The sequence below is a fragment of the Patiria miniata genome, unplaced genomic scaffold, assembly GCF_015706575.1.
Source record: "Patiria miniata isolate m_02_andy unplaced genomic scaffold, ASM1570657v1 HiC_scaffold_22, whole genome shotgun sequence".
Taxonomy (NCBI): domain Eukaryota; kingdom Metazoa; phylum Echinodermata; class Asteroidea; order Valvatida; family Asterinidae; genus Patiria; species Patiria miniata.
In genome coordinates this window covers 18207676-18228624 of record NW_024037061.1, presented here as the reverse complement: position 1 = coordinate 18228624, position 20949 = coordinate 18207676, and the positions used below count along the sequence as shown (strand labels likewise).

The following is a 20949-nucleotide window of genomic DNA, read 5'->3' as shown; positions in this document are numbered from 1 at the left end:
TTTGGAGCGAGCAGGAATGCATTTTCGTCCAATCCAGGACTCATCAGCCGCATTGATTCCGAAGAACCGGGGTAGTCCATAGTTTGGTGTGTGACCGTTGGGTGTAAATGAGAGTGAACCCGTTGATGATGATAATGAAAGTAACAATGATGGTTTGACATATGATTGTAGTGACTGTATTTTCGTTCTTCCAGTAGGAAGGAGAATTTGGAAAGCTCCTTACAAAGGTTTGAATGGTCTTTGTATGTTTGAGGGGTTTGTTTCGCATGAAGTATGCAGTTCCATTTGTCTTTGAAAGTGATTAATACTATCAATGAGTGAGCATTGGGTGGGTTTGGCCGGAGTGGGAACAAAGTTTAAAACTTTAATCGTGCAGGCCGGGCTATTCTCTCTGATGTGGAGGGGGATGATAAGTTGAATATAACACGTTCTCAGTATAACTGTTTTTGTTTTTAGCCAAAGTAGCTCGGGATTGGGTTTTATTTACTCGGTGGTTTTGTCAGTAGTGGTGGGTATAGCTTTTAGGTTTAGCTAGGTTTTTATTTGCCTTGTAGTTTTTGGTTAGTTTTCTATTTGCCATAATGTGATAGGGATTCTAGAGTCAGACACGGATTAAATCTCTTTTTTGAGCATGTGATGGCTGAGAATAGAGCCGTTTGTGTCTTTGTTGACTTGGTGATTTATGCACCGTTTTCTCTTTTGTCCTTTGGTTGGTTGCTTCCTGCTAAGGAAGTGGCGAAAGATCTTCAAGGCCGTTACGATGTCTTGGTACTCGACGAGATGCCCCTTGATTTGTTCGATAGCTTGTTCTTGCTTGGTCTTGAGATTCGCCCGGTTGGTGTCCTTCTGTTGTTGGAGATTTCGCAGCGTTAGCTTGATGAGCGTGATGGCTGATGTTTTGTTGATCCAGTCCTAATTGGCTTGAAATTCGGGCTTGTGTAGATTGAGCTTCTCGGTAAATATGGTGGTCGCAGTTTGTTTGCCAAGTATGGTGGCGGTTCGTTCTTTGCGATTGCAGTTTTGAGTTTGCGGATCTGGGTGTCCAGGTGAGTTCGGTGATGGGCGAGTTCTTGGAGTGGAATGGTGAGTAGTCGAACAAAGCTGAAATCCTCGTCTGCCAGGCGGTGCTTGGTAGAGCACGATATAGGCCTCAACTCATACAATGTGTTTGAATTACAACCTAAAGCTTAAACATCTTTTTAAAGAAAAATATAACAGTGTATAACTTGAAGCGAAGTGTTGTTGAAGTCAATGGAAGGGGTTTAACAAGCCATACCAGCTAAATCAAGTCAACGATCTGGAATCTATATTTATTTATCGCAGAGAAGTTGAGAGAGGTGCGCTACCGTGGACTGTTCCATCAAAATCAGCCCTCACCTACACCAACCAATATGGATCTAATTGTCACATTACAAGAAGAAGCTCATGTGTTGTACAGTAATGTACTGACTAGAGTACCATTTTATTTATTTTTTTAATTTGGTAAAAATACAAATTCCTTCATTCCTGCAATGGTCCCAGTATGGAATAGCCTGCCAGATGTTGGTCATCCAGCGACAACAGGAACCAAGGCATTCTGCTCAAGAACACATAACTTTCTTAATAATTTGTTATCTTTCTTCACAATGTATCATGATTAACGTTCCTTTGTGAGAAGAGTCACACCGGACAAACAGCACTGTGGTCAATACGGTACCAATTTATTCGCTTGAAATAGTCAAATTCAGCAAGCATTAATTAACATCACTAGTTATACAGCCTGTATACTAATGTTTAAACCATTACATCAAGGTACATCAATCAAGTAAACAAGAAATGCGCAATCGCATAACGGGTCCCAAGGGACTATGGATATCCATACACATAAGCACAATGCTTTTAGAAGCGCCACCGCTTCTCACAACAAATCGAAGCGCAAAATTGCTTCACACAAGCTGATAATTACCGCTGTGCTGTGGATAATTCACTTATCGGCAGCACAAGAGCCCATGGAGGGAGGGGTGGTGGATCACATGATCCATCATCACCGTTAGGATGATGGACGTATTAAGCCAGCACTGGCGATAGTCGCTCGTCCGTCTGTGCTGACCCTCACAATCAAACTTTGACAAATGGACAATCTCACCTCTCCCTCCCTGGGCTTACACCATCCATACAACCAAACACCTTTTCTTTTTTTTCTTTTTTTTTGTGGTCGCCCGTTCACCACTATCGTCCCCAACTAGCGGCAATACTTAACCATAAACAATTGGCTATCATGTTAGCATCTCTTTAACCAATGGCAATAACCCGGGCAAGTACATGTAGCTTACAAATTACATACAGCTGAAAACACTACTTTACGTATTTACACACACTTCTTAATTAACATACACACGCTACGTACTTATTTTCCTACATCACACTATGTTTTTAACGAAACTTTCTTCAACCTGTGCTTGAAACTTTGCTTAAACTCAATCAATCTGGCGACAGACACGTCACCCTCGTCAAGCTCAGCAATTCTTTTTGCTGTAAAACAACCTTCACAATGGGGTTAATACTGTGTTTCTCGGGGTTTTTTTTTCTTTTTTCTTTTCTTTCTTTTATGGTTTTTTTCCCTTTCTTTTTCGTTTAACGCCTGGGTGAGTTAACAAAAATTTAAAGCTCTAGGTCTGCCTCTTGTTTTGGCTACAAGTAGACGAGTTTGGGCAAATCTGCCTGACTGAACTGACACTTTTCGTGCCAGGTTGTTTTTCTTAATGTTAGGTATGTGCCTAAGATCCACTGGTAAGGTCCAAACGGGCTGGTTAGCCCAAGTGCGGCCACATTTTATGTGGGGTGTGTTGCCAGGAGTGCAACTGAAAAGTCGTGAATTAACAAATTCCTCAGTTAACAATTACCGCAATTACCTCGGACAGGTGAACCCCACCCTTGAGGAATCAGTGCTAACTGTGACGTCACAATACTGGATGAAAAATCAGCGATGTATTTTGCGACTGATAACGCTGACGTCTGGCATATTAATTAAATGACTTCCTCACTCCCTTGAAGGCTTTCAGGAAAGAATGGTAACAACCACGAGGGGCCGGGTGCGTTTGCAAGAGTCAAGTTCAAGTTCGGTGAAAAGTCTTGAAGTAATGCACCGCTTCTTCCCAACCAGTGGATCTCTGTACTGTGCCCAAGCTCGCCGTTCCTGTAGCCATCGCCCGGCCTTTAGCTTGGCGGATGAGGCTGTCCCCGCTGAGCCATATCCTCGGTACCCTGTATGAATTAAACCACAAAAGAATTTTTTGAAGTACCCATTCCAAAATGCAACCCACAACTTTATTTACCAATGAGAAACTACGCCTTTGAAACAAACCCCATTTTTGATATCTTAGTATCCGATGATCGTCGATCACTGCATGGTAACACAGGCCTGTCTCGTGATCACCTTTTCTGTACCCTGATATATGAATGAAAGGCGTCGCTGCGCCACCGGCCCATCTTTTGTATGTCCCCTGCTGAGGCCCCATTCAAAGCTGCTGTGGTGGCCGCCCCAATTCTAAATGAGTGGGTCCCGAACCGCTGGGATGGGAAACCTGCGTTACATAAAGCCTTATGTAACACCGCCTTGAACTGATAGCGAGTGAGGGGGGTTGCGTCTGCGTGACAGAAAAGAGGGCCCCCGACCGCCGGTCGTAAGCCCACATAATGCTTTACTGCCTCCAGAGGGCACAATCCTCTGGGGCCTTCAATGATACGGAGTGTTGTTGTACCGCCCACACTGATCGGTCTTGGAGAATCGAATACAAACCAAAAGTGCTGTGCCCGGGGCCCAGTCAATATCCGTAATGGCTAGAACCCGCCCGGACGGGCCCCTTTTGACGCGACGGTAAACTCCCCCACCCGTAACAATCCAAAGTAGGCGAGCAGAAAGGCAGCTTTGAAAAGTGCGCACTCAGATGCAGTTGTGCATACTGCCGGCAAAGTCGGCACGATTTGTCTTACGATATCCCACGTGATAGGCCGTCTATTGTCCGGTGCCCCCGTGAGTCTTTTGTGTCCCTCTAGCATTCTTTTTATCAGGAAGTGGTGAGTGGGGTCATCCCAATTATGACTTTTGTGTACTAGGGATAGAGCTGATACGTGCAGGGCAAGTGTGGATGGGGCAAGTCCTTTTAGAGACAGAGCTGCCACAAAAGCGATAACTTGCTGTGTCGTGGCTGGCCAGGCCCGGCACAAACGCGTACTTATACGAAACTTCTGAAAAGTGGCGATTACTCGCTGGTAAGATGCTATGGCGCTAGGGGCTAATGACCTGGAAATTAGCCTATGGGTTTCATTAGCTAAATCCTCCATAGAAATGCTGGCAAAGTTGCTGGCTTTTGGTCTGCAAACGGTGCCGCTTGTCTGAACCTGTGTAACTGCAAACGAGATAATGAATCGGCAATGATGTTCTGTTTTGTCCCGATATGCACCGCCTTAAAGGAAATGTCATACTTAAGACAAGTCAACACAAAATGCCGCACTAGCGACATGATTTTGGGGCATGCCGACGTTTGCTTGTGAACTATGTACTTCACAGACATATTGTCAGTGAAAAATGCGACTTGTTTCCCCGCTAGCTCTAGACCCCAAATTGTTACTGCGGCCACTATAGGAAACATTTCTTTCCATGCAATCGAGTAGTCACCTTCTAAGATCATTGCTGGCCATCTACCATTAAACCATTTGCCCTGAAAGTATCCTCCGTATCCAATCCCCCCACTAGCATCAGTAAAGAGCCTAATGTCCTGATTTGTCGTCCAACACTGGGCCCTTATTATCCCCGTCCCATTGAAGGATTCTAGAAATTGTTGCCACATCGCAAGATCCGCCTTGGCGCCCGCCGATAACTGTACCTGCTGTTTGGTTCGTTTTCGCTCTTTCAACATGTCTATAAACCGCCGTAGAAAAGCCCTACCCGGTTTGACTGCACGACATAAGAAACTCAAGGAACCTATCAGGGATTGCACCTCGGTGACCGACAAAGTGGCCGACCGAAGCGCCCTGCGTACTTTACGGTTAATATCGACTAATTTTGTCGGCGGCACCCTAACCTGCATGCAAGTGACGTCAGTTTCTAACCCAAGATATGTCAACTTTTTGGCGGGGCCCTCGGATTTCTCCGGTGCCAGGGGAATGCCCAGGAACTCACAGCTGGCCTTAAGTTCAACTAAGAGCGATCTACACGACCGCGCGTCACTACCCTCCTTGCCTACACACAGAAAATCATCCATGTAATGGACAATGCCCTCTGACCCGGTATTTCTCCTAACCACAAATTCGATGAAGGTCGAAAACCTTTCAAAGAAAGCCGGTGCACACCGCGCACCCGTAGGTAAACATTTGTCTACATAGTATTTGCCGTCCAGTTTCATCCTCAATAATTCGAAATCCTGAGGGGCAATCGGCAACAACCTAAATGCTGATTTGATGTCCGCCTTGGCTAGCGAGGCGCCCTGCCCTATTTGTGCAACTAATTCCACCGCATCATCGAATTTGCTGTACTGTACTATGCAGTTTTCCGGGGTGATAAAATCATTAACTGAGTAGCCCTCCGGATAAGAAAGGTGGTGTATCATACGATACTCCCCTGCCGTATGCTTTGGCACTAAACGTAAGGGGTTTACCCTCAAATGTTCTAAGGGACGGCTATTGAACGGACCTACAATCCTACCTAACTCCAACTCTTTGTCTATTTTATGCTGGGCCGTTGCAGGATTGGATGTCACTGATTGCAAATTGGGGAATTCGACCGGTAACCGAGGCCCATAGTAACCTAGCTTGAACCCCTCAGTAAAACCCCGTGCTAGAAATTGCGCTGTCTGTCTGTCCGGATATAACTCAAGGAGTGTTATCAAATTGTGTTTCTTAATGGGAGTAGGCGCTAATTCTAAACTGCACGAACCTATGTGACCCCCTGGCAATCGCCTAGTAATCTCGGCAGGATGTGGCAAGCTACTGTGTGTTCTCGGATTTTGGGGTTGTTGGGGCTGGTCCCTTACCACTGCTAGTTTTGGGTTGTTTTTGAGAGTTGAAATTGCACGACAATCTCCCATGCCTGGTCGCCCCACAGATGGAGCAGCAGTGCTTGAACTTACAAGCTGTTCGCGCGCACACCCCTTTATTATTGAACTCGTAGCAGTGCCCGAGCTGCTTTGCAGGTCTGTGGCCCCCTGAGTAGTTTGGTTTACTTTTCAACTGGGTACTGGGCCGTTGCCCTTGAAATGCCGACTTATTTGCTCCTCCCCCTGTCATGCCTGTGAAATTGGACTTGAGCTGACCGCCCCCTACGACATACAACAGCCATAGTTCCCCGTCGATCGCCTCCCATGCTCTGTTACTCCCTGGCATACGAGACCTAAACTCGACATCATATTCGCGCCACCCAAACCCCGCGTACCGAAAAGCGGCAGATCTAATGGTACTGCACTACTTCAACAGGGACAATGCACAATCCGGTCTTGCCTGGAGATAAATACTACTGAACACCAAAAACGCGTCAGTCCACGAATCAATGGACCAAATTCTGCGCTTGGGCTCGGCTTGACGCAGTACAATGTTCTGCCCGCCCGATCTGCACTAATGCCAAATCGCCTTGGTCCCCGTCTGTCAACCCTGCCCCAATGCTGAAACTGCCTAAACTGGTTCTTTGCTTATTAGTGTTAACCAATAGGCCTAGCTCTACAAACTCGCCCTTCCAAATTTTTTCCTTGATATTTTGTGGGACCGATGCGCCTAGCAACTCCCCACGCGGTGAAAGCGGTGTGGCGACATACGACCCGACTGGGCCGGGCATTGTACTACTACTACCACTACCGATGGTACTAGTGACAGGCAAGATTTGGGAAGGTGGCGGGAATACCTGTGGAGTGCCCGGATTACCGGCCACGCCCTGACCGCCGCCCATGCCCATCCCCACCCCCAAGACGTGTTGGGATTTTGCCCCCCTTGAATACCCGTATATGGTAACAGGGTCTGCTCACCCGGCACGTTGACGTTGACGGTTGCTGTCGAACTGTCGCCGAATTGCTGACCACCGGTTGGCGCCGGGCTCGCTGCCGTCGTCAGTAGCCGTCCTTGGACGAGCGATGTGGGTGGGGCTGTGAGCCGTCCGTAAGGTTGCTGAACAAAGGGGCGGACCAGGCTCTCCGCCGCAGTAGCCGTCCCCCGGTCGCAGCTTGACCGTATATTTTCGACCCCGGCGGCGTGGCGAGTAGGCCGCTGGCTTGCTGGCCGACTGGTGGTGGTATCAGTCCAACTGCACCGGTAGCTACGCTCGTTGAAGGGCTTGGGGTTTGCGAGGCCTGTGGGGCGGGGTAGCCGTCGTTGGTTTGCCGATCTGCCGCCGGTGTGGCTGCACGCGTCTCCCTCACCGACTCCGTCTCTGGTTGGCCACTGTCCGTGGGAATCTCGCGTCTGGCCCACTTGGGGGGCAGCTGAACATTTCTGGGTCTGCCTCGCTTACCCATCCCGTTCACCTCTGCTCGATCTGTCTCGAGTGTGACGAATGTATGTGTTCAGTCGAGGGCTCCCGTTGATCTCGTCTGCTCGGTGCACTGTGCATGCAGAGTTATCTCTCGCTTACTGTGATTTCTCGCTCCCTTGTCGTCCGGTGAATTTTGCGGGAACGAAAGCCAGTTATCCGCTAGATGTATTCCACCGTCAATCGAAGCGTGGGGCGGATCGCTGTCCGACCGTTTGTTCCACCAAAAGGAGCGTTATACACGGGAGCTCACAAATCTTCAACTTTCTCAAGCGAACACAAAACCAAAACTGAGCGGCCTTTGCGCCTTGAGAGGCAAAGCCTGCGCGCTCCAGAACCCTGAACAAAGAACTCATTTTCCTGATCGCGCCAACATGACGTAGACCAGACCTCCGAAAAATACTTCAGCCGTCAAGCGCTCAGGATTGCCTCACCTTCATCTGAAACCACTCCCGTATGACATGGCCGCGTTGACCTTTCACAAAAGGGCCTGCGCTCGATTTGAGCGCAAACCGTCTTTGGTACAAGTGGGTACTGCTCTCTTTTTCAGTGCTTTTCTGTTAAAAGAAAAAAAAAGTCTCACAAAATATTAATCCTTTTCGATGCCACATTGCAATAGGTTCCATATCCAGAACCGTGAACAAATAATCATCAACTCAATATTCCACATATGCCCAATTTGATCATGGCCCCTGTAAAATATATAATAGTAAAATTCCATTCTTTGAATATGCGGCCAAGAAAAATCAGATCAAGCAAGTTTCTCTAGTATTTGGGAGCTCAAAACATGAAGCCAAAGTCTACAGCCGATGCTGTGATTTCGTGAATGGTGCAATATTAGTTTGTTTAATATACATGTATATTATTATCCATAATTATACAACAGCTCTTGGGTAAATATATGAGAACTTTATAATTTGCTTCATTAATTACTATAAAAATTAAGCATCCGTTCTCCAACATTCTAACCTTAATTTGGTGAAAATTAGTGTAAAGCCAGGACAACATAATTGCATTACCTATTTCTCGACGCATGACTGCTAAAAGCTAAATGTAATGAGAAAGCATTAATATATAAATATGTGGCTAGCTCAATTTAATAAACATAGGGCGATTCAGTACATATTATTCACTAGTAGCATTTAAAATTATTTTGCGCGCTATGTTCACAACTAAATATATTTTATCTGGCAATAAACTGCTCTGGCCGAACGTAAACAAAGTTCTGCTACTTGTCGAAGCCTGATTTCTTTACCAGCTGTCTTGTCGCATGGGGTAATGAATTTATTTTATGTATTTCTTGGTCATTAATACCAAGTAAGTCAATTTGAATTACAGCATGACTTTGGGGTTAAGGAGTCCTTTTCATTATTGTATACATGTATTTCTAAAAAAAATAACCTGTACAATATTAATCAATGAAAGTTATCCCATCTTTTGATTTAGCTTTTTAATACACAGAATAAATATATCATTTAATCTGATTTATATGATTATTGACCTTTATTGCTTGGTCAAGTGTCTTTTGTTTAGTATCATCTCGATAGTTAGAAAATAATAGATGACAATTTTAATTGGTTAAAGACCTGTTGACGTTATGCTTTGTCAACTACCCAAACGGTTTAATTGAAGTAATTATTGTCGTTAGTTTTATTTATCATATTTTATTTAACTTTTACCAATCATTCACTTTAATCTCATACTTAATGCAATTCGATTGATTAACTTTAATCTTTCTAACCTTTCCTCTCTCTACTTTGCTGCTTGTTATAAATCTACACCTTGTTAACTGCTTGAGAACTCCTATACATTTATATACCCCCGGGTGATGCTGATCGTAATGTAATAACTTTTTGTGAGTGGACGGTGGGGTGGCGGCGGTAAAAAAAATTGATTCTGTCAAGCACAAAATGGCTGCTGGCCTGTTGCTGGCACAACTATCAATAATGAAGCTGCACGTATATATCTCTGTGTATGTCTGGGATGTACAGGCTTCATTTGTTTTCCATTGTGAAAGATTTTAGGCTTTGCATGGCGCACGAGTATCGGTATCGTTTCGGTTTGCGGTAACACCATTGTACCTATGATTTGCATTTCCATTGTTATATAGCCTTTTTAGGATTCAGTTCCTGTTTTGTTACGTGTAATTCTTCTATATGTGCCAGCAACAGCTCAAAACTCTTGTTGGGTTGTGATGCACTAAATAGAATGACCAGCCATCTATAAATTGTATTAAGTGTTACTTAATTTATGTTTTAATACACATTATACAAAATTGTGATATCCTGCCTTCAAGAATGACCGAAAAATTGCAAAGGAAAACAGACCAAAAATCACCATCAATATTTCAGAAAAAAATCCTCACAGTCTAAACACAAAATCTGACAGTAAAAATACTGTTTCAGTCTTGATCAAAATCTCACTTATATCTGAATGTATGTGTGTGTGTAATCTGCGGTTTTCACATAACACAATATAACTCCTTTTATTATAGGGCATTCCGTGGACAGCGCATCAAATTTAATCTTTTAGCAGAATATTAAAATTAAGTCTTTAAGCAAAAGTTTTAGTAAACATCATGGCATGGATCAATTTCAGTATCTTTTTGTTCAAATGAGTGGAAAAAGCATGCTTGTTTAATGTACGCTTCATTGTTTTGATATTTAAGAGGCAAATAAATACTTCAGGTCATTTTCTTTATTGACTCACCCTGTATAATTGACAAATCTGTGAGTCACTGACGTGGATAGTTGCTGAGAACGCTGTAGGCCTAAACTCATACAAAGTTCGTGAATTACAACCTAAAATCAATGTCAGCCCTCACCTCGATTAACCATTGGATCTAATGGTCACAATCAAAGAAATGGCTCATTAAGTGTTGTACAGACCAGAGTACCATATTTTTATTTCGTAATAATACAAATTACGCCTAGTCTTACATAAAATCACATGTTTCAGTCTTGACAAAGTCTCACATAAACCCTTCCGATGCCACATTGCAATTTAAGTTCCATAACCAGAAAAAAAAACTTCAACTCAAAATTCCCAATGCGCAGGAATTTATCCTGCCCCATGTAAAATGTTTATGGGTGATTCCTTTATTTGTTAAGTGTCAAATCTGCCTTTGGCTTTCATTGTTGTACGTCTTTGAATATGTGGCAACAAAATCCGATGATGCCAAAAACCCTACAGTGCTTGGGAGCTCAACAAATTAAGCCAATGTCTGCATCCGATGCCGTGATTTCGGGAAATATTTCAATAAAAGTCTGTGTAAAAATATACATTATCCTTTATAAAAAAATAGCTCTTCAGTAAATATCTGAGTACGATATGCTTTCTTCATTTATAAAAAAAAATAAGCGCCAGTTCTCAAACTTTTATTTGAGTCATTCTAAAATAAAGCAGGACAACATTATTTCATTGCTTCTAAATCTATTTGTAAACCCGCAGCATGTACGGCTTAAATCTAATGTACATCCAGATACAGCTTAAAGGGAATGTACATCATTGGCTTTTGCTGTAATTTCCAGAAATGAACTATTTGAGGGGTTAGTATAATAGATCAAATATTGTTACACTGACATATTTGAAGTTTTGTGTTCGAAAATGCTGGAAAAACCAAGAAAAACAAAAATGTTCAAGTAGTCTGGTTCCTTGACTCCACTAAAGATAAAATGGATCAATTCATAGATGCCAGAAAATTGTAAGGTTAGCGGACCAGTCTAGCTGGCCTGCATCCGTTCATGAACATGTAACCATTAGCAAACAAAATTTGGACTGAAAAAAAGTGTAAAGTTGCAGCAGTAGTTGAAAAATAGTTAGGTTTTCCAATGTATACAAAAATACCATTTTCTTGAAAATGACTTCACACCAGGTGCAATACTTTTACAGGATGCTCTAGACTGTCATTTACCAACATCCTAGTAAGGTATTTCGTAAAAACTCGATAGCTTTATTTTTCGATGTTTGCAAATGTTGTATCTTCCCTTTAACATGAACAAATCAAGAATTTAATTCTGCCTTCAACTCCAGATATCATGTGTCCATCAGGTGACCTATTTAACGAGTTCTTGGTACTGTTGCTCACCGGTGGGGGGTGCTTGAGCCTGCGGATACTGCCCCTTCTGGGCTCGGTAGGCTATAAATTCAAACAAAAATAAACAAGGGAAAATGGCCAAATAGAGTTTAAGGATAAGACAGTGCATACATTCTCCGTTATGTAACCACAGCTTTTGAGGAAATATCTGAGTACACTTTTCTTCATTCACTGTATGAAATTTAAACGTCTACAACATCTCTTTATTGACACATAAGGTAGGCATATTGCTAAGACCTAATCCACATGCAGCTTAACATGAATAAGTCAAGACTTAAATCCTGTTTCAAGCCTTAGATATCATGCCTTTAGGTCAAATGAGTCATTTAATGAGTTCTTGGAACCATTACTCACCGGTTGGGGGCGCTATAGCTTGCGGATACTGCCCCTGCTGCGCTGGGTAGGCTAAACAAGAACAAGGGGAAATGGGCGACTAAAGAAGGGTGGTATACTATATATATATATACACATGCACTAAAGGGGGAACACATTATATGAATCAAGAGGCTGCATAGGAGAGACCATAAGCATGGGATTTTTCTATCTGATCATTACTATAGCTTAAAATAATATTTAAGCCGTCTCTTACCAACTTGTGGCTGACCAGCAATGTTGTAGAAGGCTGGTCCCTGGGGCTGTGTGGCAACCCCCATGTGTGGTTGAGCTTGGTATTGGATCTGTCATTATGAGAACAATAATACTTCATTTGCGTGGTTTTTTTCCTCTCAAATACATATTGTAATTAAATACCTCCCACTTTGCTATCGTACGTGTAATTGTCGTTCATCCAGAATCTGAATGTGTTTTTCTTTTTACATCGACTTCTCCTCTTAAAATCCCTGACACCTAAGTGTTACCATAATGTTAACATTTTAAGTGGTCGAATTATTATGATCTCTGAGCAAATATAGGTCTAAAAGGCATTCGCTTTATTTTCCCGAGTATTAAGTGCTTCCGCGCTGTAACATATAGGCCTATTTATCCTTTCATAATTTCGTCTACTAGCTTCAGTGGTAGTCAGGGCATGAAACAGACAATAACTACATGGAGAGTCAAAAATAAGGAAACCCAAATGGTGGCCCCTATTTAAAAAAAAAAAAAAAAAAAAAAAAAGTACTGCATGTAGCGCTTGCCAGCTCTTGCCTAGATCATGTACCTTAATGTGATCCGTGGACAAAGTTGAAATGGTGTTTGTGTTCAAATTTCAAAACTTGAAAAGTACGAGAGCGATTGGAATGATTCTTTCACTGAAAGAAAGTTTATTAATCGGGCTTTTATATCGTAGATCTGGAAAGCGCTACATGCAGAACATCATTTGAAAAAAAAAATGGGAGCACCATACGGGTTTCCTTTTTTTTTACTCACCCTGTAGATTGTTTTGTCAGAAGTGCTTGCGAAAGAAAGCCAATCAAAGGATGAAAGGTAGGCCTATATGGCCATATGCGATAATAACTGCCATACTTGTGATACATGTATGCCGCGATACATACGTTAGAAATGAGCCCACTATAGATTATCAGGTGAATTTTAACTGGAGTTTACCTCAAAAGCATGAAATGCTCGGGTCATACAACACAAGGTCTCAAAAGTCCTTAATAACCTAATCCCAACACACCATGTCCTAAGACAAGTCACAATGAGCTAATTTACACCCCGTAAAACTGAATTTTTACTTGATCTAGATTTTTAAAAATCAATGCAGATCTACAAGGACATAGCTTGGTGTTGTCACGTACCACAGTCCGAGTTGCTGATCCACCACTGCAGAGGGGACCACAGGTCATGCTGGCACCAACGATGGCGACAACAAACTCCACCAAGGCGAGAAGTATCAGTATAGCATAAACACCATTGATGGCCGCCTGCATAGAATCATTGCAAGAGATATAATGTTTCAGTTTAATACCTTCACACTTCAAAGGCATCCCACAATTCAACACATATTAAACCTAAATATCTTTGCGGTACGTATGCCTAACGTTCCGTCTTGTAAACGTCTAGGTAGCTTTCAAAATCGTTTAACTTCATCATACACATTGAAACACAAATCGCAGTTTGGAAATACTTCAAATCAAGAAAAGCGGAGACGTGATTCTCATTAATATAGCGCCTCAAAAGTAAAGCAACAACGGCAAATTCGCTGAGAAATAAACAAATGTAACAAATAAGACCATTACAAAAATACACAGCCCTGGAGGCAGAAACACGAAAACGTTTTCATTGTCAGGGGATTAAAGTTCGACTCACCTGCAAATAACAGAATGAAGTATTGTAGCTATAACGATAACGCGTATAAATTGGATGACAGACTTGATTGATGGCTGACATCCTGGCAGCCCCAAAACCAATGACGCAGCACGTCGCCAAACAAGCCAAGATGGACATGACCATGTAGCCGACAGCCTGTGCAGAAAAATCACAACTCCTTCACAATCTTTCTAAAAGATTTTCTGTCCATTGGTGGAATTGGTCCAAGTCCATTAAAGTGGTCATATGTTAATATTCAGGCCTTATATCTGCGAAATATCACAGGACTGTATTCATTGTCTATACTTTTTCCCATTTTGAAGATTTCCCACTTCAAGGTAGCAACAACTGAACACCATTATACTATAATAATAAATAATAAATGGAGCATTTATAAAGCGCTTTTAACAAAGATCAAAGCGCTGTACAAAACTACAAAACTACAAATCTACAAATAAACAAGGCAAAAACAAAAACAAAACAAAAAACTTAATTTAAGAATGACTCAAGGGAACCAGGGGATAATGAGAGGTAAAGATGAAGGTGAATTGATTAAAGAAACAGATGTGTTTTGAGCGATTTCTTGAAGGTGATGATGGACGATGCAAGTCGGATGTGTTGAAGGATCTCGTTCCACTCCCTGGGGCCAGCAATCGAGAAAGCTTTGTCACCTGTGGTTTTAGTGTTAATAGGAACATGTAATCGGGAAGTGTCTGTTGAAGACCTAAGCCCCGCCCTACCTGATTGATACAAAGAGAGTAAATCAGTCAGGTAGGAAGGAGCCAGACAGTGTTATGTTTTGTAAACGTATAGAATTAATTTGAAAGGAATACGTGATTCAATCGGCAGCCAATGTAATTGATGCAGGAGCGGTGAGGCCTCAGTTGAGCGGCTTTCACAGAGAATAAGTCTGGCTGCACAGTTCTGAGGTTTTTGTAACCTGTTTCTGTTTCCTTGACTTATGCCGTATAAAAGAGAATTGCAGTAGTCAAGGCGAGATGTGATTAGCGAAAGTACTGCATGGTGACAAGTGTTCTGATCGATGAACTTCCAAATACGATTTATATTGCGTAGATGAAAGTTGACAGATCTGCATATTGTTGTGACATGTTGTGACATAGACATAGTAAAGTCAAAAACCACACCAAGGTTTTTGATGAAAGGTGAAGGTTTGATAGTGGTAGATCCTACTTGATAGTGGTAGATCCTACTGCCGAGTAAGAAACCCTTGACAATGGCTTACCACTCCGGAATTCTTCTTCCATCCAGACACTATGCCCAAGATTCCAGCGACGACGTAGAACTGTACAAAAAAGCATTGCTGAGATTTAGGAAGGGCTAGAGGATTCATTTGGCGTCCACACGTGTGCAACAGATGTATACGAATACAGCCAAAATGTTCATTTGGCAAAATATTGGACACTTTATAGCCTCCGATGCAGATACAACGGAAGTGTCTGTTGTACAACATAAACGTATCAATGTATAACACGTACAACGTAACCCCACCGTCAACCTCGTGCATGTAAACAACTTTTCGGTTTTTTTAATGAGAAATATTCCGCAAAATTCTTTCCCTGCTCTCCACATAAGCCTCTGTTTAAAAGTACGATCATAATAGGCATCAAAACCTACACAAGAAACAAAGAAACAAAGAAACAAACGAATCAGTACTGTCAATAAACAAAGAATAGCATGGAATGAGGGTGAAAATTGTACTTACTAATATACCACACCAAATTGGAGATCCGTTGTCACTGATATAGTAGAACTGGCCAAATGCAGTCACGGTGACAATCCCAAAAATGACGGTCAAGGAACCCAAAACCACTTGAATTACTCCTGTCCACAGAATACCCTTCCAGTTACCACTTCGAGGCTGTGGGTTGGCCGTGCCGAAAGTAACGCCGGCAGCGGGTTGCACCGACACCTGGTGAATGATACAGGGCCCAATTTCATAGCGCTGCTTAACAGCCGACTTTGTGCTTTTCGAGCCCCCATCTATTTCATAGGGACCGTTAAGCAGTAAGCACAGCAAAATCACGCTTAACCCCAAAAGAACACTTTGCTTAAATCAGTGACATAACAATAGAAAGCTCCATGCGCGTGCAACCGTTAGCATGAAATAGTGCTCAAGCAGCAGCATGATTTTCTGCTATAGTAAGCACAACTTTTTTGCTTACTGTTAAGCAGCGCTATGAAATGGGGCCCTCAGCTGGACGGTTCAGGTTGAGTGTCAATGGTTTTTTGGGTATGACTCATTGGTCTTGTGTGGGCCCATATGTATTTTTCGGTACACTCTTTCAAACTCTCGGGATCACGTATGGATGCCTCCACAAGTTCAAAACCACTTGATTCAATGTTTTCTTACCCTTTCATGGGCGAGGCCATTACATTTAAAAGTGGGGGCTTCGCATGCAAAAACAAATGTTTAGATAATTTCAATTTCCCTTTTCGCTTTTCAACAGCTCACCCAAGTGCAAAATAACGCTCACCGAAGTGCAAAATAGCGAGAACAAAATTTCCAGAATTTTGCCTTATTTGGGTTGGGGCCAACTTTTATAAAAGTGAGAGGAAATCCAGCTAAAACAGGCAATAGTGAACGGAGGGAAGAAAATATTTCATATCATAAAGTTTATTATATATCATAAAGTTTTTGTTTCCCTTTGCGAGCGTGTCACAATTTTCTTTATAAAAAAATGAATATAATCATAATCTTGAATATGACCAAAAACCCAGCAATCTAACCGCAAATTTCACTTTTTTTTAAAGACATTAAATAACAAAACATTTGGAGCTCATTATTATTTCTTTATAGAAATTTTAGTTGGTATGTCATTGCTTTAGGCGTAAAACAAAAATTTCCAAAAGTGGTATAAGAAGAGAGTGATTTCATATAAAAGCCCAAATTTATGGGGGTTTTAGGTTTAAAATCAGCGAAATATAAGTTTATAGTACTATATATGTTTATTTGGCAACTGAAATTTACATTCGATTTTGATTGTTACATCAAGTTTTTTTCTTTTTCCTTTTCTTAAGATTTTTTTTAAATTATTATATTTAAGTTAAGTGAAACAAAATTCTATCATTCTCCATTTTCATTAAAAAAATATATGCACTAATTCCTCAACATAGAAACGAAATAAAATTTGAAATGTTGCCGTATAATTTACTGCTTTAGACCGCCAAGTCAAAATTCAGAAGAAAAAAAAATTGACATGAGTATGGAGTAATGGTGCAGTATCTTGTAAATTCATTTCCTCTAATCCCCAAATTATGAAAAGTGTCTCCGCCTTAATTAAGAGACAGTTTGTCTAAAATTGTATTTCCGGTATTAAATTATAAATTCAAATATTTCCCCTGCTGCAAAATGTCTTCATAAGTGCCCCCTTTCCCTTTTTTGTTTATTTCGATACATTTTCCAAACGAACGCCCCGCCCACAAAAAGGTCAGAGAAAAATGTGGGTATTGAAATTGTCAAAGAATATACCAGACATTGCATATGGGAGATGATTTTTTTAAATATTTTTACCATAAGTCAACTGACCAATTTGGGGTTTGTTAAGAGTGATGTTGAGAATAAAAAAAAACACGTGATAGTTTGTATAACAAATATTTCGTGTAGGTACAATGCAACCCTAACAAAAAACAACAACAGTGAACTAAGTCAATGTGTTCATTAATACACTCGCGCAACACGACACACACCATGTCTTTGAGGTAGATATAATTGTTCTCATGCCAAAATTAGCACATGAATAAGGTCCGTGTACGTACATGACATTGCAAACACAAAAAGCGGACTGTATAATTATTGTGCGCGTGTACTCATGTACGAAGACCAGCGGCGTGTACAGCTTGCCTGTAATGAATGGTACAAAGCAGGCAATATGGCGACGGCGTAGTGAATACCGCATATATAACATAAAAGCACCATCAATGTCATTCTTATAATTATCTTAAAATAAGTGATGGCTTATAGTAATTAATATAATACTGATATGCAACAGTGCACAATATCGGGGCCCTATTTGATTTTCCTTTACACAATAATTATTCTGAACTGTTATATTCCGGAAGAGTTGACTGGCTTACCAGTTGTTGCTGGCCGACGGGCTGAGGCGCAGCCACGTGGGACGGAAGGGCGTTAGTAGTGGCCATCACCGTGACAGAAAGTATCTCTGGATTCTCTGTAATTCAATCAATCAATCAATTAATCAATCAGTTAATTGTCTGTCGGTCTGGTTCATCTATGTTTGCTCGCATTTCAAAGATGACATCTGTGACAGCTATACATTTCATACAAAATATGTATTGATGTCCTCAAATTAAATTATATAATTGTGTATCTATCAATTCAAGTACACACAGTTTGTTCCTTTGATTTTTAATAATACAAGGCTAATTCAGATTTAAAGAGTATTACCATAGGTGAAAAAGGTACTCCGAAAAAAAAAATATTGATGAAGAAGCAACAAAAAATATCCAAGAACATTGGCATAATACCAGTTTAAAATAGTACCTCCAGAGTACAATTTTATTTTGTTCGTTTTACGATATTTAAATTACTTCATCTTGAATCGGGGCAATGAATACATTTACGAGACGTTTCTCTAATGTAACACATTACTTACTTTACCTAAACGGGCGGTTCGTGTCATTTTGAATTCTGGCTATCGTGATCACTGTGCTCCAATGTTTGCTAAATTAAAATCTATGACATTATAATGACTAATAGCACTTCTGATCACGGGAATAACTCATGTATACATTCATGCATAATTTACTCCCTCCCTGTATTAATTCTTGTTTGACGTGAAAAAAACCCACATAAATTTCATGTATAGGCTGTAGTACTGGAAGTAGCGCTATGGAAAATGCGTTCGTCCAATTTAACAGAACGTGTTCAATGGCTAAATAGTGTTGTTCGTCGAGGCAACTTTTACACTGGAATAATTTAGATGATTCTCATTGCCATATCTACCTATCTTTGTAAAAAATGTCTCGTCTCACACGTACTTGTCTGTCTTATCTTGTGCTTTGTTTGTCCTATATGTCCATTTCACAGTATCTTGAAACCTATATTTGTCTCAGTTTCTATAGGTTAGTTTGCATAGTATATTAGAACATACACAGAAATGCTTGCTTCTTTGCTCCGCCTCAGCGCCCTGTGCTGGACATCCACTAGATGGAATTTGCACTTGTACATGCAGTACCTTACAGTCACAAAGCCTTTCGGTTAAACCTTATACCTCATTGTAATTTCATTTGCTGCTATATTGTTAAATCGCTGTGTACACAGTGTCTATCAAATATCATATCATTGTGTTCCTTATGTACTTCTACGTGATCGTACAAATTGTAATGAGTGCCAACATTGAATGTTACGGAAAGAAAACCAGTCGTTTTACCTTGCGCTGGAGTGTTCCTGTTTTCTCTACCGTCGTCACTGCCTGGCACGGCGTACTGTACACAGCGCATATCGACTGGGTTTCTCTGGCAATAATTATAATTGCGCGCCGTTACGTCATATTCCAAATATAGCATTTGCTCTAATATTGGCTGGAATAGCCTCCCATTATCATCCATCCCAGGGTCCGTATAGCTCCCAGCGCCATAGCGCTGGTATGAAACGGCCGAGTGATAAAGAAAGGCCGTGGTTGCCACAAATGTCTTTGAGCTCTCATTGGATTCATACTGTAAAACCAGTAACCTAAAGTCAGCACTTTACCGACGCACCACCAATATCAATGCGCACGAAATGCACGGACTGTATAATACAAGTCACCTACCTGCAAGGTTTCTGTTTTGTTCCGTGTAATTCTTTTATATGTGCAGGAACAGCTCACAACTCCTGTTGGGTTGAGATGCACTAAATAGAATGACCAGGCATCCATACATTTTTTTTTTAATGATGCTTAATTTGTTTATACAATATATAAAGGTATATTGTTGGTTCCTCAAATCAATATTAACTGAAATGGCCGAAAGTAATTCGGATCGTTGAAAAAGCATCCGAATCATGGAAAGCATCTTCATTTTAGCACGGTAAACGAATCCTGTAGTCCGTCCGTCTATCTCCTCTGAAACCAATCTAAATAGGCCTAACAAGCTTTGTCTTATTGATTGACCGTTTTAGAAGTTCTATCTCCGAGTTTATTGCATGGGGGTGATAATAAGCATTTTGTTTTTGCTTGGCACAAACAATGTGGCCCATCCCCCGTCCAAAAAGTGGATTATTCTGGTCCATAATCCGCTTTACCTCGGAACATACTATCATTCGCTCATGGACACATTAGCAAAACCAAAGTGAGTAGACATGTGTACAAATAATAGACATATGAGATTAGTCATTGGCGTCGATACTTTGCTGGCACGATCTGAACTGGTATTAAAAGAAAAGTGACTCGAATTATATCCTAAAGCACAAACTATTCGAAAACATTAACAATGTTAAATTTAAGTAAAGTGTTGCAAATTGATGGTAAGTTTTGTCTTTTCTATAACGTAGATCGATCGCTATGCAAAGAACGCCCGCCCTGCTTAAGTCAGTATTATAGGAGAGGGGTCAACCAGACATATCAGCTTAATCTGCAACCAAATTTTCGCAGAGAGGGGATGGAATCTCACAGAGTTTTTGTTGGAAAAAAAGTCCTACGGAAGCCGCCCATGGATCTTATGGGGGTCAAATTCAAGGAAGCCGCTCATTCCTAGCACGGTATAGAGTATCAGTTTTTATTTAACACTATTCCAAATTCTGGCAAGTCATACATAAAGTTGAACCCCTCCAATACCATAATAAGATCTTTTTCACTGCCAATCTCAAACAACATCGACTTGTACCAAAATGCTTCCTGAAGTATGTTTCCGGTACTCATATTCGAGGGCAATACTAGTGGCCTAGCTCTTTTAACGAGCACCCGTTTTTTGAAAATCGCGCAAACGTCGGCAAATGTGCCGCCATGAAAAACGGCACCTATTGTCCGATATTGCCCATGATCAGCCGGTTTGAACAGCGCCCCCATCAGAAGATGATGTCCAATCACCCACCACTTTCCCACGAAAACCGGGATCTGAACGTCCATGGACAGCCGAGTTTTGTGATCTTTTTATT

The 20949-nt window shown here is 41.3% G+C and overlaps 1 protein-coding gene across 1 annotated transcript; it reads right to left on the bottom strand.

Annotated features, from left to right (window-relative positions):
• Nucleotides 1–11964: 11964 nt before the first annotated feature.
• Nucleotides 11965–16226, bottom strand: LOC119730140 (the record flags this gene model as incomplete). The annotated part of the gene is made up of 7 exons (XM_038202912.1): nucleotides 16207–16226; nucleotides 15559–15880; nucleotides 15079–15138; nucleotides 13836–13991; nucleotides 13325–13450; nucleotides 12178–12265; nucleotides 11965–11993 (listed from the first exon to the last, which is right to left on the bottom strand). Coding segments are annotated over exons 1-7 (801 nt in total), but the record flags the coding sequence as incomplete, so codon positions are not given.
• Between the last annotated feature and the right edge of the window lie 4723 nt (nucleotides 16227–20949).